The sequence below is a fragment of the Lepidothrix coronata genome, unplaced genomic scaffold, assembly GCF_001604755.1.
Source record: "Lepidothrix coronata isolate B3197 unplaced genomic scaffold, Lepidothrix_coronata-1.0 Scaffold159, whole genome shotgun sequence".
Classification (NCBI taxonomy): Eukaryota; Metazoa; Chordata; class Aves; order Passeriformes; family Pipridae; genus Lepidothrix; species Lepidothrix coronata.
The window spans coordinates 1,383,895-1,406,517 of NW_016690339.1; the positions used below are offsets into that span (position 1 = coordinate 1,383,895).

The 22,623-nt window shown below is 40.4% G+C and overlaps 1 protein-coding gene across 1 annotated transcript; it reads right to left on the reverse strand.

Annotated features, from left to right (window-relative positions):
- Nucleotides 1-3,798: 3,798 nt before the first annotated feature.
- LOC108504328 (prolactin-like) lies at nucleotides 3,799-7,618 on the reverse strand. Its single transcript, XM_017829150.1, has 5 exons — nucleotides 7,501-7,618; nucleotides 7,257-7,408; nucleotides 7,003-7,110; nucleotides 5,795-5,974; nucleotides 3,799-4,117 (listed from the first exon to the last, which is right to left on the reverse strand). Exons 1-5 carry the CDS (start codon nucleotides 7,616-7,618, stop codon nucleotides 3,923-3,925), a joined length of 753 nt encoding a protein of 250 aa, XP_017684639.1. The 3' UTR covers nucleotides 3,799-3,922.
- Between the last annotated feature and the right edge of the window lie 15,005 nt (nucleotides 7,619-22,623).

The following is a 22,623-nucleotide window of genomic DNA, read 5'->3' on the forward strand; positions in this document are numbered from 1 at the left end:
TGGTTTCACAGTTGTAATATGAGACGTTTTAAATTGAATAAATTCTGATTTCACTGTAGCTTGTTAAAACTTACACCATCTGATAGTCCTCCAAATCTCTTAATATCTCCTATCAGCATTCTTATTCCACAGCTAGAATAGTTTCAGTATGCCAGGTGAAACATTCTTTACTTGAAAATGCTGATCAAGCTATCTTAAAAACCTAGAAGTATACATGTAAATCTTGAACTATATCTGAAATAATCTAATTCAATTAGTTAAAATGGATTTTGTCCCATAACACATATAACCCTGATTCCTCTCATTTAGTGCTATTTAAAGAAGAAGTTTCCCTTCAGTCCATACTGTAAAAACTTGGTAAATGAGAAACAGCACCCCGTATGAATATAAAAGTATCTTTACAATGCCAGTCTTTTCTTTGTGAAGGATCAAGTAGTATTTGTTTTCTTCAAATAATGTATGCATACTAGTTTTAGAAAGAAAAAAGAGAGCACAAATTATATGCAAAATCCCCAGCAGGTACTAGAAGTACTTTGTAAGAGACACATTGCAGAGGTGTAAGGCGTAGAGTGCATCTGCTATAATGGAGTGACGTGGTGGATACCAATGACACCTCCCACTTAAAACTAGGAACGTAATACTTTGACTTCAAAGATTTGACCTGATGGGTGACCTTGCTGCATGGTTGTAGGGTGTCTGAGGTATTTCCATGTGTAGCATTTAAAGACTATACTATACAGGCTGTGGAGTATTATGAAGGACATTTATTGGGATCCTGGGGCTGGGGAAGGTTCGAGTACCTCAAATTGCGAATGCAGTTAAAAAGCTCAACTCTTCAGAGGTCACAAACAAGGCAGATACTTGATGGGCACCTCTCTGTTTGGTGCGGCAACATATCAATGCTAAAGTAATACACGATAAAACAGGGAAAGGGAGAACTGACTGAGACTCAGTACTTGCTTCATTACCCAAGCTGCAGGCTTACATACCCTCAGGCTGTGCTGGTGACAGAGGGATCTCATTGCCCAACCTAGCAGCAGATTAATACTTTGATGCATTGTTGTTCCTCATGTGCCACCTACTTCCTCATTTTCTCTGCTTTTACATTTCTGTACTGAAAAGCGTTCCCAGGGTTTAGCGCTTTGAAGGAGACGAGTTATTTGTATGATCTCCTCCGTCTTCGACATGTTTTCCACCTGATCGTCAGCCACAACCCCTGGGAGGTCCTTTCAGCTGTCATTACGGTTGATTTCTGAGTGATCTTGTAACTCGCTCTGAGCGCCACAAGCAGGGCCATGGGGGCCACGGGCCACCTCCTGTGGGAACACGGCCCGGGAGCGGGGCGGGACGGGAGGAGGCGGGATGGGACGGGACAGAGCCTGTCCAGGAGGGAGCTTCCCTCCGTCAGCGTCTTCGACCCTTCTCGTGTCTGTCACCTCTGGCCTCTGACGCAGGATGACTGGGGTGTCTTTGCCGGTATGCGGCGGCATTGCACCATGGCACCGCTTGTCTCCTCAATGAACGCGCGCCGGCCCCGCTTCAGGCTTCGGGAGCCAGCGATAGCCCCTCGCTGGCGTGGGAGGCACTCACCGCCAGCGGGCTGCTGTACTGCGGGACTGCGGACACACAAGGTGACAGGATAGATGCTACAGCTCTTAATTGCTACTACATCTTCCGTGATCACAGGTAGATGCAGGCAAGTGTGGCATGCCCCTCTGGTCCTGTTAGTTTGCCCAGAGGAGCCTGCCTTTGCTGTCTTTGGAGCTGTGTTTTGTTTCCAGAATTTCTTCAAAATTTGCACACGAGTGCTGCTATTTTGTTATGTATTTGTAGTATCTTACTGCTGAAGGAACTGCAGCTAGGAACTGAAGGGCAGGCATGATGTAACCCCTTGCCCTTCTACCATACCTGACACAGCAGACACGAGACATGAATTGTGAACACTCAACAGCTTCTAGCTGCAAAAGTATGTCAGCTGTCCACCAGACAGTAGATACCTGAGAATACTGGCAGTTATGGAGATGTAACTGAAAAGGTTGTTCCTCTGGTCTGCATAAATGCTTCTCTGAAGTCTTCCCCTGCTTCCCCAAATTCAGTATCATTATTAAATAATCATCAGCATTTTACTCTCCATTCTTGGTTGTCTGAGTTCCATCTACTGTCAGCAACCATCAAGATCAGGGAAGGACAGAAAAGAGCATTTGGGGATGAAATAGTCAAGAATATTAAAGATAAATCCATGTTGATTGTAACTGCTTGTTCAAATGGCTCATTCAGGATCTGAATGCAAAGAAATTTTGTTCTATGCACAGCCATCAGTACCCCCCTGCTGCTAGGAAAATGTGATTTCCATAAAATATCTGACAGCTTTCACATGTTTATTTTCTAGGGAGTTTGTCATCATTACTGTAAAACCCAAACCCTGTGTCAGCATGTGGAATGGGAAAAAGACTTATTGTTACACCATGTTCAGCCCTTGGACTGTAATGCTATTTGGACCAGAATTCTGACTTACTTTTAGCAGGAAAACCTTTTCTTTAGGAGTTTCTACTAAAATCAGTGAAGACATTACAGGTATAAAAGGGCATTCAAAATTAATAAAAGTGCTAGGAGCTAGATCTTACAGGACACATGTGAAAGCCCATCAAAATGATTAAGAAGTACGATGTACTGCCATGGGCCCTACAGTTACATCAACTGATCAACATCAATGCCACTCTTCAGTGTTAAGCAATATTCTGCAGGTGGGTATGTATAAAAGGGGGGAAATGTTTTCTTTACATAAAAGTATACTTTATTGATAGTACATAGATGTATTTGTACCAAGGTTTAACAAATTGAATCTCACTTTCAACTACGTTTCAGTTTCTGTAAAGCTTTCCACAGTGTCCCACATGACACCCTTATCTCCAAATTGGAGAGACATGGGTTTGAAGGGGGGCCTAGTTGGTGGATAAGGAATTGCCTGGATGGATGCAGCCAGAGTTGTGGTCACTGGCTCTTATGTCTCGGGGGAGGCCAGTGACAAGTGGTGTTCCTCAGGGCTCTGTCTTGGGACTGGTGCTCTTCAATATATGCATCAATGACACAGACAGTGAGACTGAGGGCGCCCTCAGTGAGTTTGCAAATGACATTAAGCTGAGCAATGCGGCTGACGTGACAGAAGGATGGGATGCCATTCAGAAGAACCTGGAAAAACTTGAGAAGTGGGCCCACGAGAACCTCATGAAGACAGTCTGAGAGAGTTACGGTTGTTAAGCCTGGAGAAGAGAAGGCTTCAGGGAGACTTCATTGTGGCCTTCCAGGACTTAAAAAGGGCTTATAAAAAAGAGAGAGTTGCTTTATACATGGGCAAACAGTGATAGGACAAGGGGTAATGGTTTTAAAGTAAAAGAGGAGAGATTTAGATGAGATGTTAGGAAGACGTTCTTTACTCAAGAGGGTGATGAGGCACTGGAATAGGTTGCCTAGAGAAGTCGTGGATGCCCCATCCCTGGAACTGTTCAAGGCCAGGTTGGATGGGGACCTAAGCAACCTGATCTAGTTGAAAGTGTCCCCGCTCATGGCAGGGGGATTGTAACAAAATGATTGTTAAGGTTCCTTCCAGCGCAAGCTTTTCTATGATTCTATGTATATATCTAAACTGTGAATCAGCCATAATATAGTCTGTCACAGTGTAACGTACAAGGACATTTATTTATCTACTGCTAGAGTACTCCTTTTTATCAGGTCCATTAACCCACATACACACATAATGCTTTATTTAGTATTTCATCTACATTGGTCAACTGTGTCAAATAGCTGCCAAAGGATTTCAAAACCACTTTCCCATTAAAATTATTGTAAATGTGATGATTTATAAGTTCTATTTTTGTATCTTTATAAGCAACATGCTGAAGACTACTTGTCAAGGGATTACAATTCAGCAACTATTTTCTGGCATAATCCTACATTTGAGAATTTTTAAGTAGCTTTGTACTTTATTGGAGTCTCTCCTGAAACAGTGGATGAAGTCAGAGTCACTCATCATGTTTGCTTCATTACTAATTGATAAACCAGTGCCTTCAGATGATGCCATTCCATTTAACGAGTTGCTGATGATCCCCATTGACTGCATCTGTATTGAAATCAGGAAAAGAAGAACAATTTGTAACTACACATACAACGAATCTTGAAAATGCTAGTGCAGAAGTCAACTGAGGCATCACTATGTTGGGATGTGCTACTCCAGATCTTTCACATACTTATTGAAGATATATGTAAAGCTCCTTACATAGAAAAACATTTTTTATCCTTATGGTATCTATACAACCTTTAGACTAGACTGAAATGATTTGATATTCTAGTAATGAATACTGGGATGTAGCTCCATCTGAGTTTAAGTAGAGGAACCCCTGTTTGGTAATCCTCTTGAAGAATTATAGCAAATCTGTCTTGAGATTTTTTAGCCATTTATTTTAATGAGCTTTGTGAAGGGAAGCTTCTAATGTGAGCATCCACCAGTGCTGCTTAACCTGGTGAACTGTGCAGACTGTGATCACCTCTCAGAGTAGGAGCTTCACAACAGAAGCAAGTTTAGAATTTTTCTGTCTTACAGAAAAACACAGCTGCAAAATATGGAATGCATTTGCATTGTTTGCTTAATTTTTGTAATTATATTCCTAACCTGTGGTAAGTCCATAGTAAAGAGAGGTCAATACTTCAAAGCTTTCCTTCTTAGTAATTCCTTCAAAGGTGTTTTAGATAAAATAAAGCAAGTAAATATACAAAAAGTGTGTAGCTAATTTAGAGTTTGATGGCTTGCTTCAGCTACAGAATGAAGCAAAGGTCAGGCTTTGAGGTTGAACACGTCTGAATTTTAAGGCCATTTTAACCCTAAACCATTGCTGCATTTGGAAAACAGGGTTTCTATTTGTAGCTCTGAGTGACCCTAATCAGGGATGCATTTTAGAGCAGGGTACAATTCAGTCTATCCTAGTAATAAGCTACTTACCATTTTAAAACTCACCTTTCATAAAGCTGAAAGGTGATCTACTAGTGTAAGATACTAGTTTGTTAATCACTTTTTGTGGTGAAATGGGCACCTTGGCAGTGTGGCCATTGCGGAGAATGGGCACACAGCCTTCATTGATTTAGCCAAAACTACAAATAAGTTTAGATATGAATGCACAAGAAATGCAAAGATCAGGACTACTAGCTAGTAATGAGAAGACAGAAATGGAAATAACAAAAATACATCCTATAGTTTATATATGATCTGCCAGAATTTGGAATGGAGTTTTGAAATTGTTTTGTGATTGGCACTGGACTTAAGCAATGTCACTGTTGTCTTGGAGAACTTATCCCAGCATAAAATTATTGCCTTAGGAAAGAGCTCTTTTCAGCAGACAGCAGTGATACTTGAATTACTTAGAATGTAAATCCAAATAAAACTGAAAACAATTAAGCATTTATCATGCCCTACCCACATCTCCTCTACTACCCTAGAAAGGTCAAGTGGCTCATATGTGAAGCTGTAGAAGGCTCTAGTCTTTGTACTTGTGTCTTTCTTTCATATATTTAATATTACTAAATATTGCTTGTCAGATATCGAAATCTATAATACCATTTATGTATGTGCCAATCGATAAACTAAGTCATATCCTTTGACACAAAGGTGCCTGTATCTGTAACAAAGACCAGCATTTTTCTGGATCAGAGCCTTCAAGCCCAAGTGGGAGCAGACACTGCCCCCTCCCCAAAGTCAGTCATGCCACATAACTGGTATAAATAAAAGCTACATCAAAAATCTTACCTTTTTTGTTACTTTCTCAACTCCAGTCTTCAGCTCATGTACCATATTGCTGATTTGCTTAGCTTTGCTAAGGCTGTCATCAGGTAGCTCTTGATGGTGCTCAATATGCTGGTTAAAGTGGGAAAGTGGTTCTTTCCAGGCTTGCAAAAGTTTCAGTATCAAGTGAGTTAGTTCTTCTCTCTTATAAATTAAAACCATAAAGCTCTGTTACTTTGCAGTAGATCATATGAATAATGTTAAACAGACTCATTGTGAAATCTCAGCAGGATTAAGATTTATATCTGCAATTCAATACTTAAAGGCCACTCTCTCACTGGTTATTTGCTTATATATAATAACACCCAGAAGTAGTATTTGTCTAGTTTTCAGCTAACAGGGGCAAGGCCTCATCTCCCTTTGCCATTCCAGGGGACCTTCTGGGCATCTTGGGCGAAGCTCCTCGCTCCATCACGACCAAAATCAAAAACGTTAACATTTGTCTTTGTCTGTCTCTTCCAAGAGGCAAAAGTTTCTCTCATTGCTGTATCCCTGACTTCACAATTTGCTTTTTCTCTGTCTGAAGAAACTCTTCTGGCTCTTCTTTAAACTAATAATGATTTTTTTCTCTTTGCCATTATGACTGTCTAAACCAATTTGCTGTTCTTTTCCCCTTATCAGTTGAGATAATGACTGTTGTTTCTTTCTCCTGATTGCTTTTTGTACTTTGCAGTGACACTGATTAATTTAACTTCTCTGCCACATACACACAGGGTGTGTTCTAAGTTTCCATTCCACAGAGATTGCCACAACAAAATCAAAAGATGTCTGTCTCTCAGTCATTTTGACAAACTACTACTTCAATATCCTTATTAGAACTAATATTATGATCCGAGAATAGATAACCATATGCAGCTTTTAAAATACAACAAACTAATGATTCATATGCAGTACTTCTATGATGTGCACCTGTTTGGGGTCAAAACTTAGCAGCTTCTTCCTTCCATTATTGATGAAGCTCCGGCGACATAAAAGCCTCTCTGCCTATCTCCAGCCCGAAGGGAATCATCACAGTGTGATGAATTTGGGTGTTCCGACGGGACGGGAGGTATTTTCCCCTTTCTTCAGAAGAGAGAAAGGAGGCAGTGTGACCCGCGGAGTCCTCTTCCAGCCCCTCAAGCCCCGTTGTATCCCCTTCAGCCCTGTCTCTGCCCGCCGCCTTCCCCCCTTACCGGGATTTTTTGGGCGTATTCTTTGCCGTTGGGGGTCAGCATCCCCGACGTGTGGCACTTTCGAGCGGGCTTTCCCAGCTCATTGTCACGGGGAGGAAAGTGTTTTTCCTACGGGGGAAGAAAACGTAAACATATACCGAGACTACTACCACTGCCCTCCATCCCCCCATTTCCTCCCCCATCTGCCCCGCCGGCAGCCGCTCCCAGGGCGGCGCAGCCCCGCTCCGCTGCAGAGGGACCGGCCTGGCACTCACTAGCTCGGTGTAGAGCGTCGTAGAGAGGCTGTGGATCCTGCCCGAGTGCCGGATCACCCGGTCGAAGAGATCGGCCACGGTCAGAAGGTGGCAGCCGGAGTCCCCCGGGCCGCAGACCAGCAGCCACAGCAGCGCCAGCGCCGCGACGGCACCTGCGAAGAGCGTGGCGGCGTCGGGAAGTGCGGGCTGTCGGGATGTCCAGCCAGCCCGCCCGCCCCCGGCCTCCCGGCCCCGCCGCCCTCACCTGCTCGCCCCGCCGCCCGGGCGGGGGCCATGGCTCTGCGGAGCCCGCTGCCCGGCGCGGAGCGGCTGGGATCGACCGGCGCTGGCGAATCCCCTGCATCCCCTATATATGCCGGCATCTCCCGATGGTGACGGGTTCCTCCCTGACGTTCGCAGCCCGCGGTCACCGTGAGCAAGCCGCCCGGAGCGGGACTCCCGGCTCGGCGGGCGGGCGGGAGCGTCCCTCACACCGACAGGACAGACTCCCCCCGGCAACCCGCCGGACGCGGCAGAAATGGGACTCCCGGGCTCTGTGGTGCAGCTGCTGCCGACCCTCTCAGCCGCCCGCCCGCCGCCGGTCCAGGGCTGCCGTGGATGGGTGTCACAGCCCCACCGTGGGCAGAGCAGGGGGGCGGCTCCAGCCCCACAGAAGTGGCGTGCCCAGGTCCGTACCAGGGGGCCCACGGCCGTCGGAGGGGGTAAACGTGGGAGAAATGAGCCCAGGCAAATACACTGGTCGTGTCCGTAGTAGCAAGGGGTTTATAAAAGGGCAGCAATGAGCAAAATGAGGGGGAGGAGAGAACCCTGGTCTGATCACATCCATCTCTTAGCCAGCTTTTCTAATGACACAGTAGAAATCAGATCTGCTTTTCCTGCTTCCTTGCAGGTGATCAGAGGTATTGACACTGAAGATGTGATAGCTGATGACCGCATGCTTGGTGGTCCAAGTGTGCCTGAGAATGGTTGGTCACATATGGCTAAAAGGTTCAGGGAGTAACACGGCAAAGGACTCCAATCAGGATCCCTAAAGGGGTGCAAGTGCTGTGGACTTGGTTGCTGTCCTCTATTTCTGGGCATGAGATCCCAAGCAGCCCTACAGGACATATAACAGAAGTTGAGATGTTGCTCATGAGGAAAATTAGCTCTGCCCTTGTTGGGGTCTTTCACTGCCAGAGGAACAGTTTGCTGAGAAATGAGGATACATGTGACATGAAATTGTTGTCATCTCTTCCCAGCCATTATGCTAGAGTCATGTATCTGTTTTCTAGCCCCTGAATCCTGATTTCATTTATGGACCATATGTCCACCAGAATGATAAAGATCATCCCTCTCCCCGACCTTTTAAGGACAACTGGATAACTAGGACTCATTCTGGAGGTGTTAGACATGAGTTTGACTAGCTTTCAGACAAGGAGAAATGGAACTTGGTCACTTATATGCTGTGTGGATGCTAAAAAAACTGATAGACAACAAGTAGAGGTAGCTACTTCTCTAGTCAAATTTTAAAAGTAATTGCCATCTGCCACTGCATTTGGTATGAAGTCAAGTGGCATTTCCAAAGGATTCACATTTTGGAAGGTTGATGGCACAATGGGTCTATAAGATACTTTTAACCCCTCATGTTTTAGAATTTCTAAAATTAGTTTTAAAAACAGTTAATTAAGATGTGCTTAATGATCTACCCTATTCAGTAGAGGTTGTTCTCATTTTCTTACCTCTGCAGTATCTGTAATGAATAAAACAACGCAGTTAATTTCAAGGGTTAGTGCTGTTGAGCTAGCTCTTAATGGGGACTATAGAGTCAGCCTTAGCAATAGCTCTGAGGTCTTTGGTAGCTGATAAAATACTTCTGGCTTGTGGTCCAGGTGAAAACTTGGAATATTAGTATTATTTTGGGTAACTGTCAGAAAATGAGCAATCATGCATGCGATGGGACCTGAAAAACGTTGGTAGTGTGCATATGGGAACACCTAGATCAATGACTTTATTAATCAATAGCCATTTTCTTTTGGTTTTCACAGGCCTTAGACAAATCCTGACATATGCAAATCCTACCCAGGAAAAGGTTCTTTAAAATGTTAAGAAAATTTTTGAGTTTTGAAGGAGCTGTGAACTTGCAGTGTGGAAAACGTAAATTACTTGAACAGCAAAAAATACAGTATAGCTTAGAGGAAAGAATCCACAGTAAATTAGCAAATTTTTTTAAGGTTTCAGTTTCTAAAATGTTGTTTTCTTAATGAAAGATATAGCAATGTTTAAAAATTGTTTTTACTAGCTCTTCACTGATATTTTAAGCTTGTAGATGTCACTGAACATGAAGAAGTCACTTGCATTTCAGAATTCAACATGATCCTGAAAACTAGTGAAGTGTCCTGAAGAAAGTAGAGTGCAGTTCAGTAAATAAAAAAAAAAAAGTACTATATTTAGACAGAAGCTTAGACTGCCCAAATACAGAACAAGGGAGCAGTCAAACAGAAGGGGATCATGATTTGTACAAAATAACAAGTTGAACCTCCATCAGTAGTGTCTTACTGTTGCTTTGCATTATTCATTTACTAATTTGTTTTGCAGTCTGGGTTATGTCCTCTGAAATGCTGTCTGTGAGACATGTGAAAGTGTTTGGCTGCCACACATTGCATTGTAAGGCCTCCACTAGAATACTGTGTTCAGTGCTGCACATCTCATTTCAAGAGAGACATGAACCAGCTGGAAAGATTCGAGGGGTGAAAAGCAAGAATGCTGACAGGTTAAAAACCCCCATGGCCTGCAAGTAAAGATTGAAGTAAGTGTGGGTTTTTTGTCTGTCAGGGAAAGACAAGGCAAGGATACAGTTTTTAGGTGTGCATAAGGTACCATCAAAGAGAAAGGGAATCAATTATTCACCGAATTAATGTTGGATACAAGATACAACGAGAAACTAAACTGCAAGGACATTTAAATCAGACATTTGAAAGAACTTCTGCGTTCTAATGGTTAGGAGATGTTACGGACTGGAACAGACTGCTAGGGACACTATGAAAGCTCCATCATTATCTAACCTATCTTATAAACTCTGTAGGAGTTTTCAGACAGTCAGCAGTGGTATTCATCCCATGGTGGGCAGAAAGGTGAGTGGGCAATATCAGACCTCTCTCCCTTCCAGCCTGCCAAAGATTTATAGTGCAAGACCAACTGGAGTTCATTATGTATTCAAAAATCACTCCTAAATTTACATCATGAAGGAGTAAAAGCTGAAATGAAGAGATTTGTTTCAACCAGATACTGCCCACTATTGATTTGCCCTTTTCCTATAACATAACATAGCAACAGGCACATTTTATTGTTCAAGAAGGGATATGTCACATACTTTTGCTCTAGAAGTTGATGATATGAGCTCTTGGATAAAATAGTATGGGAATTAGGTAACCTGGATCTTAAAAAGGAAATTAAAAAAGAGTTGACTATCCACTTAAAGGAGTCAACCACTTCCCGAAGGCTGGGTCTCAGTTCTGTGGTTTTTCTGAGTTCTGTATGCAAAACCGCTTCATGTAGAAGTGTTTGACTCTTCTCTTCTCAGTTCTAACTTCTCAGCTCTTCTCTCTCTTCTCTCAATTTTTGTCCAATTTGACCAATTTGTGTCTTCCACCCTGCATTTATATGATAATCAATAAACTTATATCTTTTTTCTTCTCCTTCCTCTCACTCTTCAAAATATAAACATTCTTTAGTCCCTTCATCTTAAAACAGTAGTCCTTGACTCCATTTGTCACTCTGGGCAAAATCCTTCAAAACTCTGCCTCTCATTTAGTTACTTTTCACTTCCTGAGAAGTTGTTTACATTCATCAAATGGATTTTTTTTCCTCCTTTTTATGCTCTTTTAGTCATATTTCTCTGTTTCAATCTTCACTAAATATGCTTTTGTTTATATCTATGATGACTTTTTATAATCAAAGCTCCTCATTGTCATCTCCTACAAAGCGTCCTGCTTTCCTTGTCCTGTCTTGGGTTCTACAACCATACCATTTACTTTTTCTCCTGATGTTTCTCTAATTCCTTACACAGAGAACACTCCATGTCTCTTCTCCAGGTTTATGTGAAGACTTTACAGGAGTTTGTCTCACGTTTTACAGTCTCATCAGTGAAAGCAAAAATTCAGCTACTGCTTCTTACTGTCACTTGGAGGACTGCCTTTCAGCTCCAAATTGGTCTCCTTATGTCCAAATATCTCACACTGCCTCTTCAGCATGCATTTTTAGGTGCATCTTGTCTTTCAGCTCAAATATAAAAGAGCTAAAGGAGATCACAGCTCTTCTTTTCATATATATATATATATTTATTTTTCTCCCTAAAAAATATTTTATTCTGATTCTCTGTGTACCTCAGAGAGCTTGAACTGAAGATATGCATGTGTTTGGCATGTACGCTGCTGAGTGATTGCCTCAGATCCATGGCATTCCTGAAAAGGAGTTTGGTTGATGATGGGCCTCTGCTGGAGATGGAAGCTGGAGCTGCTTCCTGCATTCATCATGTTAATTTGGCAAAGGTGGTTCAACAGAATAAAATGTAGCATCCTTAGCTCTCCTTCCGTGGTTCCGCTCTATTCTCTCCTGCGTTCTCTTGCTTATGTCTTTACTCTGACCTAGGGAATACCATCCATAAAAGATAAAAGATCATTTTCAGCACTCTGGAAAACTAGGCATTGAAATAAGAATATGCCCTGAGGAGGCCTGGGCCTTTATGGGACTAATTTCTCAAGGGAAGGATCTTGTCATCCTTCATTTGCAAAACACTAAAGAAAAATGGGTGTTCAGGGCATGCAATTCTCTTCCAGTCGTTCACTATATGATTTCTCTCCCCTAATTTTAGGCATCCAGAGTTTAGAAATGGATACTTTCTGAGGTTCATCTGGAGATAGTTGCTCGTCACTAATTTCTAATGGTGCCTGGTTTTACCTGTTGGTTGTCAGGGGAGTTTAGGGTGATGAGCATAGACTGAATTAGGGCAGAGGAATCTCATTTTCTGTTTGCAAATGTAGTCTGGGAGCTGATGGAGCATGTGCTTGACACTTCAAACAGAGCAGGTGTGTTGCTTCTCTTGGTATTCCTCTACTGAACAGCTGATTACAGATGTTGCATGTTTGCCTCCTTTGGGGCTATAGAGATGTCAGGAAAACATCCTCCTTACTATTTGTGACTGTGATTGTAACACGCAAGTGAGAAACATGCTTTTGAAAAGTCTGCTCTATTCCAGGCCTCTGGAGAAGATTAATTCCTTAGCTGATCTGCTGACTACTCCTCAGAATGAACATTTATGCTATTTTAGGGGATACTTGTATGCACATAAAGATTAAGTAAAACTGAAGATATAGACCCAGTTACAAATTCAGATAATTTAAGTTTCGGAACCCTTCATTATTATTATTATAATGTATTATTATACGTCCTGCTAAAGAGGTAGAATCAGTTGTGTACAGACAGATTGGGGTCTATGTGGAGTGCCTGAGCAAAAAATTGCCATGTTGAAGAGATATTACTGTAAGTCAATGATTTTCACCATACTAAGCATCACACAAGTCAAGTGGGAAAATCAATGTCTCAATGTTTTATTTATGAAGTGATGTTTCTTTTGGATATTGTTTCAATTTATTTTTTAAGAGGAGAGCATTTCTGTTCTCATCTCTGTTGGCTTCAGTGGACTTGCTTATATATGTGAATTTAGTTCTATCTGATAGAAGGTTTACTTAATATTGATTTGGAAGGACTCATCCGGTCACTGGGAAAAGTAAGTTCTATGAAAACTCTGATCTTCACTGAAACTTGAAAGGGTAATATGCTTTATGAGATCTTAACTTTACATTACATATATTTTTATAAGGTTTTGTATATCTCAGTTTTGCAATTAGCCTTGAATGTGGCCTGGAGAAACAACCAACCAGATTCGATCATGAAAGGTAAAATCCATAATTAAAATATTTAATACTATTTAGACAACGAAACTTCAGGAGAAAATAAGTTCTACACTGTTGGATGTTCAATTCCGTTGAAGAATGCACTTACTTATAAATGTAAAATATTTCTAAAATATAAAAAAATTGTTTTAAAAAAGAGAAAGGCATGATTGAGTCCTACTATTTGAATATTTACAGATGTTCTTACTGTCTTAAAAATTCCAAGAGAGGTGAAATGTCATATTTTACCAGCTACAGATTTTGTGAAATGCTTCAATTTTCCTCTAAACCACTATAAAGGAAGCCAGTCTTCTCAAAAGAAACTGCACCCTAAATATAAAAGTGCCTCATCATCCTTAGTGTCCATATGGGATAGTCTATATAGTGCCTCTGATGTGCTGTAACAATACTAAATATTTCAAGCTTGGCTATATTTGTCCTGATAAGAAATGTGTCACTGCTGTGTCAACAGGATCAGTAGTAATATAATAAATAGATGTGTTAAATTTTAGAGGAGATGAGCTTATATTTGGAACAACCTTCTTTGTAGAAAAAGATAAAATTATTTATTTAATGTTTGTAAGTGCATCAAACAAAAATACATTCTTTAGCTCATGATCAGGAACTGCCTGGAGATAAATTTCAGGCAAAGTCATTACCCTAGTTCTGAGCAATTTCAAGGCAATGTCCTAGTGCCCACTCAAATCTCTAATTGGCTTTGTCTGACTTTAATAAACACAGGGTTAGACCATCGTGCTGGTATAGCTCCAATAACTTTGGATTTACTGTTGGTTCATACTAATGTCACAGAGATGGGCTTCAGGTCCTGAGTGTGTATTATTGATAGCATGCACAGTTGAAAATGAACTGCCACCCTCAGTGTTAATTCTGTAGTATCCATTTGGGAAAAATACATGGTGTGTCCTCTGTTTAGGAAATCAAATTATTTAGAACACTTAGTGAAGTAGGGAAGAAGACACTAGCACTGTCCACAGATTTTAAATTATGCTTCATTTAAATTGTGACTTCCTATCTACCACCATATTGAAGTCAACTTTGTAGAAGAGAAACATGACAGAAGTACCAAAGGTCAAAAGTTTTTATGAGTGTAGTATGGATATAAGCATTTAGCATCTGGCTAGTGTTAGATGTTGCCAAACTCTGTCTTCCCCATTGGTATAATAATATTTTACAGCATAGAATAGTTGGCAAGATCTCAAGCTTTGCTTTTTCCTAGCAGGACTCATAGGCAAAACAACGTAAGTATGTAAGTCCTCCATTTTGTCAAATACTTCGTATGGCACTTTCTGCTGCATTCTTTTCATATTCTCAAATATTATCAAGGCAGTTGTTATTATAAAATGCTCCTTGCTGCAGTTGAAAACACTAATTATGCTATGGAATCTTCCTTTGCTCTCTTTGTGCATGAAAGCTAATAACTTTAATGACATGAATGGTGCTTTTTCTCATGGTTTCCACTTTGGTTTATTCAAATGAATAAGCAGCTTTTGAATTTTGGTTTTCTCCTGTTGTTCACTGTGTGCTCTCATGCCTTATTTACTACCCACTGTTCAAACCTCTTCTGAATACATAATCATTTTCCTTTTGGATTCTCTCTATTGCTCTCAAATATACATCTGCTTACAAACATTAATTAATTTATTATCCCAGCATATTCCTGAGGTGAAGGGATGCTATCATACTCATTTTGCAGATAAGTGAAGAGGCACAGTGAAATTACATACTCATCTGGATAGTCAATTTGCCATGCAAAGGATATGAATAGTACTTGAGAAATAGCCTCACATCAGATTATGAGAAGCTTCAGATAGAAGTAGTATCTTTACTGAATTCAGATATAAAAGTCTTTTGTTTAGGTTCCAGCTCTGGTCTTCTGAAGATACTTCCCTCACCACATCCGTAGATTCTAGTTTTCCCGTCCGCCTCATTAATCCCTAATCGTCATTCCCTTTCTTGCACCAGACGTTTTACTCCTTTCTATGTGCTTTCTCAATAGTCAGGCATGAAGCTTCACAGAACATACCTGGAGCTTGGAGGGACAAATTCAGGTCCTGCTCTCCTCTACCTGTGCTTCCCAAACTGCCCCACATGGGACTGGTCCATATCCTCTCTGTATTTGAATTGGACAAATTCTTCTTCCAGGGTTTCAGAGCCCAGCATGGAAGCAGAGGCAATGCAGATGAAATGTTGCATACTCTGAATTCAAGTGTCATGGCCAAGATCTTTAATCCCCTGGTGGTTTAGAGCTGCATTATCTCTGGGAGGAAGGATGCTGAGTGCAGGTGGGATCACTTGGAAAGTTTGCAGCTAATTCCAACCTTTTGGAAAAGGAAAACCCTGCATTTATGCAGAGGGTTTTCCTTTTCCAAAAAGTTACAATTTAACCATATGAGGGTTAATTTGCATAAGAATAAAAACTACCTATCCCAGCTTATAGTTTACAACTGCCCTGTACTGGCTTCTGTAAAACAAATTCTGTTCCCTTAACTCAAAAGCTTTTCTATTCCCTGCTCACCACACCAGCAGTACTCAGGGGTCAGGGGGGACAGAGAACCAGATCCCACACTCCTAGGAAGTACTAACAGTATGCAGTATCCCAGTTAGGGGTTAGGAGGTGGGTTTTGATCATTTACAGATGAAAGAAACACTGAGTAGAAAAGTGACTATTCCAAGGTGGTGCAAGGGGTTTTCCTGGCAAGGAATAAACTCCCTGCCTTTCAGTTCCCGTGCTCTAACCTCAGAAATCCTTCCCTATACAGACTAGGTGCTCTGTGCTGAGATAGGACTGGTGCACATGCTTCTGATATTTATGTTACAATAAATATTGTATAAAGTGACAGATTATTCACAATCAGAAAAGAAAAATTGCTCCTTCTTGTTCCCTTAATGCTGTTTTTCTATAGGGTTTTTTTGTGTGTCTTTCCAAATCACTGACTTGTACTTGCATTTATATTCACATGCTTGTGGACTTTGTTCTTGTGTCATTCCGTGGCTGCAGCCATGTGACAGCATAACGATAGCGAGAAAGCCTGCAGGTTTTCTTACCAAACTGCTGCAAACCATTTAGTAGATTGGAATTAGTGGCTAAACTTCCACTTTCTTATGTAAGATGATGAACATAGATTATTTATAGAGGCTGCTGTCTCTAAATTTATTTACCATCACATGGAATGTGTGTCTGTCTTTCACGTGTCTCTGTCAAACTCCTTGGAAAAAATACTACCAAATGTTAAGAACCCACTGGTCCCTGTTGTGCGTTGTAATTGACAAGGATGAAATATGACATACTTATAATAAAACTAATTGGGATGAGTAATGTGTGTATGTATATAATTTTCATGCTCATATGTTTACATTTAACTCTTGCCAAAGGAAATAATTAAATACCAAATTACTGTAATGTAACTTAAGGCTTCATTTCAGCATTTCCTAATAATCCTTATTGTTCCCAGGATAGGAATTCTTTAACATGGTTGTCCAGAATATGCTCCCAAAAGCGAGAAGCAGTCCTGCAAATTAAAATTTACTTTCCCCCGTGCATTTGCTCTAACTGACCTTTGTGTGAAAGAAGTGCAGAGAAGCAAAAATCCTCCTACCCTGAACCAAGCATAACCAGGCAGGAGTACAAGACCCTTCCAGTCTGCTCTCCTCATCTTTTCGTACTTCTGAGAGAAGTAGTAATCATCTTTACTACACTCCATAGTGGAACCATAGGACCTGTGTGACTGTAGGATTCTTCTGGACTGTGCTGCAGGGACTAGCATGTCACTTGCCAAGATCTCCACAGCTCTTGGGAGCAGTCCCTCTTGCTCCAGCCAAGCCCAGGAGCAAGAGAAGCTGGAGGCCAAGCACTGCTCTTTCTTGTGCACTGGTCCTCATGTGCTGCTCCTCATGCTCCATGGGCATTATGCCTCTGTGCATATCAGTGTGCCTGGTCCTGTCAGGGGACAGTGCTATTTGAATGTCGGAGTTTAAATCACAAGTCAGGGGAAGAGTTCTTATCCAGAAAATGTTTCTGAGAATGCCTGCTGCTGTTCCTGATTTATATACCAGACATCCTATCACCTCTTAGTATGTATCTGCTGCCAGGGATGAGTTGTTCCAGCTGCAAGTAGGCAGACTAGAGATTGTCAGAAGAAAGTGGAATTGAAGCTTCAAGCTGACCACAGCCAAGTGCAACACTGAAACAGAGAAGACTTTTGCTCCCCCTGACTCCTTTCTGATCTCCCTGGACATAGGATGGAATAGAAGAAAAAACTGCATGAGTGGAGACAAAGTCGCAAGGAAAGGCCTACTATGGAGCAAAAGGGGTTGTGTTCCTGAGTAAATCCATGATGTTTTAAGACTCCAAGCCTAACTGGTCTTGTGGTGTAGCATGAGGTCTGGCAGTCCCATGCAGCCACATCCCTCTCAGGTGTTTGTAAGTCTGTCTAAGGTGTAGGTGACTGGCTGTTCAGTAACCTTAAGGCATATCCAAGTAAAATTAATCTCTTTTCTTGTTGGGCATCCAACATGGCAAAGTCTATGGTGCTAAAAAAAAGGAAAAAATGGAAGAAACATTCTGGAAAAAGTCAGCTTGGGCTAAGAGAAAATCTGAGAAGGAAAAAGTAAACAGTGTTACAAAAAATATAAGCCCAGCTGAAAGGAACTAACAGATGTTCCTGTAAAAATGTCTCTAATTGCTTTTCCCTGTAATGACAAAGAAAAATGTGAACCTTGGAAAGAATGGGGCAAATAGGAAGAGAAGGAAGTCTGAGGCTAGAAAACCTGGTGAAAGGAGGAGGATCCTGAATGGCCAAAAATGTTCAGCATTTCAAGGTCACTGCACAGGCTGATCTGTCAGTCAGCAAATGAGAAGAGTGAACAAAGTTTTCCTCAGCTCTGATATAGGCTGGAGAAGGCTTCAGGTTCCCATCCCTTCTGATTTAAGTTTCCTATTTACTTGACAAGTAGACTGTTAATAGTGTTGGGGCTTTTTTTGAATGTCAGCTGAAAAAAATCTTTAGGAATCAAAAAGAGAAGAAAATCACACACTATGCTTTCCTCAGTATTATCTGGTGGATGTTTTGTTAGAGTTTTCAATTGTTCTTATGTACGCAGGTGTTTCAGTTGGTATTTCTATAAAAACGAATGAACTATCACACGATCATATGGAAAACTGAATCTGGCACTAAGAAATAAGTTTCGTTGTATGTCACTAGCTATTAATGGTCTTTTAGAACTGACAATTTCTATCGGCGAAAAATTGTCCTAGACTCTGTAGTGGAACATGTGAACTCTGAAGAAATGATCACAGGCAGACTCATTAAGAAATGCCCATTTCTTTAAACTACAGACAGATTATGTTGACAGTGAAGCTTAATTACCAAGAATGTATTTGATTTAGAATTATTGAACCAAAGACTGTCAGACTTTTATGGGGAAGTACGTTGTCACACCATCTTTCTGATTTACATGGGGCCATTAATCATCATACTGAAAATCTAAGGCTTATCAAGAACAGTTCTGGTTGTTTTTTAAATGTGTATAGATTTTGAACTACAGCTATCTCATTCTTCTCTCCTACCGTGGTAGTAATATTTTCCTCTCTATCTCCCACTGTCAGGTCTATCATGTAATTGTATGTAAATACACAAGTCACTAAGCATGAGATTAAGTAGCCATTCTGAGTTACAGTAACTACTTGCTTTAATAGCAGTATAGGTAAGCCTGAAATAATGTACTTAAAATGGTGGGGTTGTCTGTAAGTGGCAGAGCATGTCTTCAGAAGGGGAAAACTGTCAAAGAAAGTGAGTGTAAAGACATCGGCTCAGTAGAATATGAAAATATATCTGTGGCTATGAATGTATGCTAGTTGGATTGATCAATCTGACAGCTGCAGGACTACTCAAAGTCACTTTTTGGAGTTGAAATCTTAAGGATTAGATCCAGATAAGACCTTCTGCAGCTGTGGAGAATCCAGGTCCAATAGGGTTGGTGTGCAGGACAGACAGCAATAAGGAAGCCCTGCAAAACCACTTCTGATATTTTAGAAGATGGCAGTTGAAATTAAATACTCACAGTTGAGATTTTCTTTTGTACTTGGGATTCTCATTCATGTCCAACACTAATATAAAACTAACTCCAGGTGAGATTTTAAACAAATTCTTAATTTGAAATAATGACTATTTATAATATCAGTGATGTGAGAAATTATATAAACTAGAATGAGGATTATTAAAGTCTATAGTGCTAGTGAATAGGTTGATTTTCTAATTTCTCTGTAATCTGCATTGCATATCCTTTAATGGGAGATATCTTTGCTTTGGAGTCACATTGTCAGACTACACAGTGGTAGCCTAACGTTTATCAGATGATTTGTCAAAGGCACAGAAAAAGAGAAGAGCAAAGAGATGGGAAAGTCAGTAGTAGCTCAAGTCAGGGTCTTTGAAAATATTCTCTTTGATTGCTTTTTAGGTAATGCGTAAATATTGTCTGAAAAGTTCAGTCTATTGTTTAACAAGTTAATATTTTGTCTTTGCCCATTAGCAAATATTTGACTCACACAATCCAAATCATTAAAAGTATGCTTCAAGCATGAACATGTGTGGAACTAATTTTTGTCTGGTGTCCTTATCATGTGCTAGTTTTTCAATGATTAGGGGACACTGAGTGAGTCAGTTCATAATGCAAAGTTAAATAAGGATGATCTTGACCAGAGTTTATACTGTCTTGAAGGGAAGGAGGTCACAACACAGGTTTTTCTTCAGTGGTAATTCACCTTAATTTTGACCTACAAAAGCAGCTCTGGTTTGGTAATAGAGAATTTTGGTTTTATACTTAATTAATTTTTAATCATCTTTTGACATTGGATGCTGACTTCACTGTTTTTGTTGTAATTTGTGGTATTTGTCAGTTACATGACAAAGTGAAGTTGATGTGAACTAAAGGCTACCAAAGTTCACTAAACTCAAATCAATCATAAGCAATAAATCCAAAGATGGTATAGTATTAGTGGTTTTTCTTGTAACTAGATTCTTTTTCACACAGTCAACGTTTCATATCTGTTGCACACTGTATGCGTTGCCTTTATTGTTCAGGTTTTTGTCATTGTTATTTGACACAGCACCAGTGACCTCTATGGAGCTGTGGTTGTTTATAGCAGTGGATCATGCAACTCTGACAGGAAAGTTTGATAATTTGCCTTGTTAGAGTTTCTTTCTCTCTTATACAGATAACTACTCCATAACAATTCTGAAAAGAGAAAATCAAGGAGATCAGTGAACTGAGCTGGGTGTTGAACAGCAGAAGTAGTACTTCCACAGAGCTATGGCTGTGTATTAGCAGCTAAATACCAGCCTCCTTTATCCACACCCCAGTCAGTTCTTGACTCTGGGGTCAAAGAGTGATGGCATAGCATTTTACACTCAATTTGAAGAGCTTAAGGAGGATCAATGACCAGGATGTCAAGGCTGAGAGTGATGGCAAAGTGTCTCTGATGAATCTGGAATTAATATTGAGCAAAATAATGAATACAGTGTCACTGAAGCTGATGAAAAACAGCATCACGAGGAACAAGAACAAAGAGATGCAAAAAACCACAGTGGGAATGGGAAGGAGAGATTGCAAAGCATAACCACCCTTGAGGAACAGTGTGACTGTTTGCCCTGTGGTATCATCTAACCATCAGGATACCCTGACACAGGACAGGAGTACAGATCACCTCAGCATGATCTCTGGGAAGCAGATGGAAGTGCCACAAAACAGTGGAAACCCAAGGGAGAAAGATGAGGCCATTCAGTCAATTTGTGAGGATATTTGGGAACCAGGTTGGAAAGAAGAACACTATTAAACGAGAGCAAATGGAGAAAAAAAGTGCAGGGCTGGCTCACTTACAAGCAGAGTGGGTCACGAGGGGTGGAAGAATAGAGATGGGCAGATAATGTTTGCTTTGGCTTGCTGAAGTCAGTAGGCCACCTGCTTTGATAAAAGTTGCATGACATTTTAACACAAGTGAAAAGCTTACTGAAATTACATGTAATTCCACATCTGAGAGCAGAATCATTTTTCAGTCCTTCAGGGAGGAATAAATCAAACCCAAATAAAAGTTGCAGTTTCCTGATGTAAAGGAAAGAATCAGTTGAGTATGACTTCTACACATCCAAGGATTCATCTGGCCAAAGCAAAAGCCATTGAAACAATATGCCCTCAATTGCATGCAAACATGACAAGGCTTCATGATAACTGGAGGGGATGTTTTGATTTAATGTGTATATATATTTCCTTTTTTTACATAAAAATGTGAAAGGTATGAAGGTGAAGAATTACTTCTAAATAAACACTGTCATTGCTAGAAGAGTTTCACATTTATTCAATTAGGAAAAATATATAAAATTATATTTACAGCTGTAAAGGCCATAACTGAAGAAAATATTTTGCAGCTTCCTAAAAACTTCACAAATCTCCACATTTTCTTCCCTCACCAATTCCATGGTTTGTCAGGTTGGGGGGGGCAGCTTTTCTAGTGGTGTATGTAATAGGGAAAATAATATGAAATACATTAAAATATTTGTAGATACTATTATTACAAGTTGTAAATTACGTGAAATGTTTCTATTCTAGAGAAAAAATTCTTTAACAGTTCAATGCTATCATTCTTTTCAGCTGAAAGGCAAAAGAAACAGCACTTAGACATCTAATTCTGCATTGTGGTCAGAGGCAACACTTGTGTTTGCAACCTAGGAGCCAAATGTCAGCACTCTGCTTTTTATTCAGACATGAATTCAGAGGTCCTAGTGAGGGCTCTTTGGATATTGACCTACATTTCTAGTGCGTTACTGATAATAGATTTTTAAAGACAGAAAGGCAAAGGAGAAATTAAGATTCATACCTAGCTACAGCAGTTAAAGCAAAGTGGTTGATGGGAAAAGGGTCATGGCTTCAGGAGTTGCTTCACTGCAAATTTATGCCTCCTGTCTGTAAGTACATGTAGATATTTAACAGAAGATTGGCAAAAGTACAAGGTAATTCAGAGTAAAGAAAAAAACCCCAACAACCTCCTGAACAAGAAAACCTTTTTTTTGTTTATAATGTTAAGTCTTTTTTCTTTGCCAAGGTGGACATTGAAGAGTACTGAATTTTGTTCCTCTTTCCTTTCCTTCCTTTCTTCCACCTTAAAAAAAAAAAAGAAAACAAAACTGAAATGAAAAGAAGAGAGATTATTTTTTAATTTGGGGAAAAAAAAGTTTGAGAAAATTTAGAACAGAGGTCTCTTTTTCCCTAAAAAATCTGTATTTCCATTAAGACATTCAGTTTTGTTTACTTTGGTCTGATAGTTGTCTCCTTGAATCATACAAAATGTTAAGGATATACATAAATATTTGAAGGGCTGGAGCTTTACTTATTTTCTTTGATTTCTGTTGGACCAACTGGACGTA

Coding starts and splice junctions, on each gene's coding strand:
- LOC108504328 (XM_017829150.1), bottom strand. CDS start 7,618: ATGCCGGCATATATAGGGGATGCAGGGGATTCGCCAGCGCCGGTCGAT. Junction 7,409..7,500: donor CCGGGCGGCGGGGCGAGCAG/GTGAGGGCGGCG, acceptor CGCTCTTCGCAG/GTGCCGTCGCGGCGCTGGCG. Junction 7,111..7,256: donor CGACGCTCTACACCGAGCTA/GTGAGTGCCAGG, acceptor CTTCCCCCGTAG/GAAAAACACTTTCCTCCCCG.